This window comes from Carlito syrichta, unplaced genomic scaffold (genome assembly GCF_000164805.1).
Source record: "Carlito syrichta isolate Samal-C Ts95f unplaced genomic scaffold, Tarsius_syrichta-2.0.1 Scaffold302449, whole genome shotgun sequence".
Lineage (NCBI taxonomy): Eukaryota > Metazoa > Chordata > Mammalia > Primates > Tarsiidae > Carlito > Carlito syrichta.
Window position 1 is genome coordinate 188952 of NW_007246545.1, and position 4894 is coordinate 193845.

General features: G+C 47.9%; 1 protein-coding gene across 2 annotated transcripts in view; it reads left to right on the forward strand.

Moving 5' to 3' along the window:
- The first annotated feature begins 929 nt into the window (after positions 1 to 929).
- PSMA3 (proteasome subunit alpha 3) overlaps positions 930 to 4894 on the forward strand; it is a 30088-nt gene continuing 26123 nt past the window's right edge. For both annotated transcript variants that reach the window (XM_021711671.1, XM_008056685.1), the window contains exons 1-2: positions 930 to 1052; positions 4450 to 4532. In XM_021711671.1, coding sequence (XP_021567346.1) covers positions 1032 to 1052; positions 4450 to 4532 — 104 coding nt within the window. In that variant the 5' untranslated portion in view covers positions 930 to 1031. The remainder of the gene's footprint in view (positions 1053 to 4449; positions 4533 to 4894) is intronic.

Sequence of the window (4894 nt, forward strand, 5' to 3'; positions counted from 1 at the left end):
CTGATTTTTTGATTTATTGTAGAGATGAGGTCTCGCTGCCCGTGCGGGTCTCGAACCCGCAGGCTCAGGCAATCCACTCACCTCAGCCTCCCAAAGGCGCGGGATTACAGGCTAAGCCACCAAGCCCGGCTCCTTTTGCCTATTTCTTTTCTTCTCCTTTTTTCTTTTTTCTTGAGACAGGGTCTCGCTGCATTGTCCAGGCCTCTTTCAAACTCCTGGCCTCTGGCCTTCAGGGATCCTCGCCTCAGCCTCCCAAAGTGCTGGGATTACAGGCGTGTCAGCGCACCAGGCCTCGCCTATTTTTCCTTTGTTACCTATTTCCTCCTATTAAATGCAAATTCCAGAAGAGACAGAGTATGTCTCGTTCACCGTTTCTCTTAACACATGGAACACATTAGCACTCAATATGTCTCTTTAATTGGACTTATTCACTCTATTAGAAAGCGTTATACTCATAGAAAAAGCAGTAATGCTTCCGTAAAATTCCAATCCGAGCTCGAAGATGCTACCCTGAAAGTGCAACTTCCTTCCCGAGAGCCTGAGGATGGCAGGGTGACGCAGATGCCATCAAGATACGAAGTCAGAACCAGGACGCCAAGGACGAGAAGATATCTCTTTCCTACTACTTTCTCTGGTTTCCCTAAGAGTTTACGAATATTTCTCCTTTTTTGCTTCAAGAAAAAATAAACTAACAAGGAGAGAGGAATAATATAAAAGATAAAAAAACGATTTTTTGGGAAAGGAATGGAAAAGCCTATCCACACAATGACTTCAAGTGGCTCCAAGACCTGTCAACGGAAGAGGAAACTCTTGCCCTCTAACTCCACCCTTGCGGCTTCTGCACAAACGCGTCGCCCGCCTTGCGCACAGCCCCCTTCCCACAATACTCTTCGTTTAAGGGCTAGAGCCCGGGGGCCTATTGGCTGAAGGTGCATCCAATGAGAGGGCCTGTTACTAGCCTGCCCCGCGCCGTGCTGTAAAGGGTCCGCTTTAGGCCTGGAAGTCCTACGCGTCCGGTTGGATTTGGCAGGATGAGCTCCATCGGCACCGGGGTGAGTGTGTTAGCCCTCGACCTGGTGCTCTGACCTTAGGATTGGCGTGGAAGGGGACTCGGGCGTAGCGCCGGGCTCGCTGACCCTAGGCGCGCCGGGACCGCCCGCGGCCAGGTGGGCCGCTTCCAGTCGCCTGGAGAGCGGTGGTCTTTTCTCTCCTGTGTTCTAGGCCGTCTCAGGTGACGGGGACGCCTGAAGACTTCCAGCCCGGGGGAGCCGGCTTGGCGGCCGGGCAGTGAGGTTGGAGCAACTTGGGATTGCTGAGTCACCTGCTTCAACCGCTGAGGGAAAACGAAAGTGCAAACTCGTGAGGCCCGAGAGAGTGTGAGAAGGGTCAGGGCAGCGATTTGCCTCCTGAGAGCCACGGCGGCGGCGCGGCTGGGATCCGCTGCCGGGCGCGGGCTCTCGGCGGCCGCCTTGGCAGCTCCTCGGGAGGGGTGCTGATTCACCGGCCTTCTCTCTTTCCTTCGGGTGTACTGGTCGACCGCCAGTGTAGGCGTCACGGGGAACCCTGTCGGACAGGACTCATAAGAAAAGTGTTCTGATGAATTATTTCCGTTTTTTCTTTTGTCTCAGCTTTTCCTACGCAGATTGCTTAACAGCACTTTTAGGCATTCATACCGTGAACATTTAAATGATTATCCAGGGACTTAACCGCAGACTTCTTTTCTCTCTTTTTTTTTTTTTTGAGTTGGAGTCTCACTCTGTCGCCCAAACTGGAGTACAGTGGCCGCTCCCGGCCACCGCAGCCTCAACCTGCTGGGCTCCGGCGATCCTTCCGCCTCAGCCTTCCAAGTAGCTGGAACTACAGGCGCGCGCTACCACGCCCAGCTAATTTTTGTGATTTACTGTAAAGATGAAGTCTCGCTGCCCAACGGGTCTCGAACCCGCGGTCTCAGGCAATCCACTCACCTCAGCCTTCCAAAGGCGCGGGATCACAGGCTGAGCCCCCGAGCCCGGCAGACTTCTAATAGATTGTTGAGGGTTTCGGAATTGGACTTGTTATCTCCTGTGGCTTGCCACTTCCCTGTGTTCATGTATTGCGTACGTGCAGACTTTTGCTTACTCCGTTTATATGCTTCTTCATATAGAAAATCCAGTTTTAGTTTTTTATTTTATTTTTATTTATTTTATTTTATTTTATTTTTTTGAGTTGGAATGTCACTCCTTCGCCTAGCTGGGCTCCGGCAATCCTTCCGCCTCAGCTTTCCAAGTAGCCGGAACTATAGGTGCGTACTACCACGCACGACTAATTTTTTTGATTTATTGTAGAGAGGAGGTCTCGCCAAGTTGCCCGGGCGAGTCTTGAACCGGCGGGCTCAGCCAATCCACTTGCCTTGGCCTCCCAAAGTACTGGGATTACAGGCTGAGCCACTGAGCCCAGCCGAAAGTACAGTTTTTAAAAGAAATATCTATTGATTATTTGCAGTAAATTTTTGATTAGTGGGTTTGTCAGTTTATCAATTCTTATTTGTTCACAAGATTTTGCTACTCAGCATTAAGTCCACATGCTGGTGTTCTGAATTTGATAATGGGCAACTTAATGTGTTTTTTGTTTGTTTGTTTTGTTTGTTTGAGTCGGAGTCTCACTCTGTCGCTCAGGCTGGAGAGCCTTGGCACTCTCACCGCCACCCCAGCGTCGACCTCCTGGGCTCCGGCTATCCTTCCAAGTAGCCGGAACTACAGGCAGGCGCTGCCAATCCCCCGCTAATTTTTGATTTATTGTAGAGATGAGGTTTTGCCAAGTTGCCCAGACTGGTCTGGAACCCCTGCTGAGCTCAGGCAATCCTTTGGCCTCGGGCTATCAAAGTGGTGGGATTACAGACTTGAGCCACCGTTCCGGCTGTGATTCATTTTTAATGCCGTTTTAGTTTTACTCCCAGAGCCAGTCCATTAGCAGGTTTTTGTTGTTGTTGTTGTTGTTTGTTTTGAGTTGGAGTCTCACTCTGTCACCCAGGCTGGAGTGCAGTGGCACACTCACAGCCACCCCAGCGTGGACCTGCCCGGCTCTGGCGATCATTCCGCCTCAGTCTTCCAAGTAGCCAGAACTACAGGTGCGTGCTACCATGCCCAGCTAAAGCAGGTTTTTGTTTGTTTGTTTTAAAACTCTACCCCCAAAAGATATTTTTTTGTCTGTTCTCCAATCGAAGCCACCACCATCTTTGGAATACCTGGTCTTCCACTCTTGTTTCCTCTACTGTTCATTTTCCACATGAAGCCAGAATGATTTTTTAAAAACAGATCATACCACCCCCTCTTAAACTCCTCGATGCATTCAGAATTAAATATAAACTCCATACTCCAGCTTAGAGGATCCAACATAACTTGGCCCTTAGCTACCTTCCTCACATAGTCTACTCATTTCTGTATTGCTCACAGTGACCCCAACACAGTGACCTTATTTCTCTTCCTTGACTGTGCTGGGCTTATTTCTATCCCAAGGTCTTTGTGCCAAACGCCAGAAAGACTCTTCCTCTGTATTCTAAATGGCTAGCTTCAAGTCATTTAGGCTTAACTTAGCGTGAATATTACTGCCCCTGCAAGGTCTTTCCTAATGGTAAAGCCTGTAGTAGTCCCTTCTATCACTTCACTATTTTACCTTCATCTTAGTGCCTTTTCTGTTTACTGCTGTATCTCTAGCACCTAGATGAAAATGAAGGACTAGCCGGGCTCGGTGGCTCAGCCTGTAATCCCACGCCTTTGGGAGGCTGAGATGAGTGGATTGCCTGAGCCTGGGGGTTCGACACCCGCCTGGGTAACTTGGCGAGACCTCATCTCTACAATAAACCAAAAAATTAGCCAGGCGTGGTAGCGCGCGCCTGTAGTTCCAGCTACTTGGAAGGCTGAGGCGGAAGGATCGCTGGAGCCCAGCAGGTCGAGGCTGCGGTGGCTGGGAGGGTGCCACTGCACTCCAGTCTGGGTGACAGAGTGAGACTCCAACTCAAAAAAAAAAAAAAGAAAATGAAGGACTTCATGAATTAGTGGTCATGTTTGTATTGTGACAACATATAATAGATGCTCATTAAATGTTTGATGAATGCTGAATGATTTGTTCAAGGACCTTAAGCTTGTTAGTGGCTACAACTATAAATTTAAGTGTTCTGATTCTGATGCTGGTTCTACTGTAGGTGCTGTTTCTACTCTATGGTATTAAGATTTTTCAAAAATAAGTTTTGTGGTCTATGTGAAAGTGTTCTGACTTTACCTAGGACTTGTATCCACTTTTCCTTAGCCACTGTTGCTGCTCTGACATACTTCCTCTTCCTCCCTTCAAAGCAGAGTCTTTGTTGAAATAGAACACATGCCTGATGTTTAAGCCTTTTAAGGGGGGGGGGAGTATGGCTATTACTGCCAAAGACACATTATTATAAGCTTATTGTTGCCTATTTCACCCTAGTATGACCTGTCAGCCTCTACATTCTCTCCTGATGGAAGGGTTTTTCAAGTTGAATATGCTATGAAGGCTGTGGAAAATAGTAGGTAAGAAACATTGTTTTACTTGAAATAATTGTTTTAACCAGATATTAAATGTCTCTTTTTAAAATATATATATTTGGTGATTAGGATTTCGTATGTTACTTTGGTGTAGATTAGTATATGTCCCCAAATACGCTCAGTGTATTCAATTCCACATCTGTTTTTAGGTCTGATTTTTTTTTTTTTTTTTTTTTTTTTGAGTTGGAGTCTCACTCTGTCGCCCAGACTGGAGTGCAGTGGCCATTCCCAGCCACCGCAGCCTCGCCTGCTGGGCTCCGGTGATCCTTCCGCCTTAGCCTTCTGAGTAGCCGGAATTACAGGCATGCGCCACCACGCCTGGCTGATTTTTTTTTGATTTATTGTAA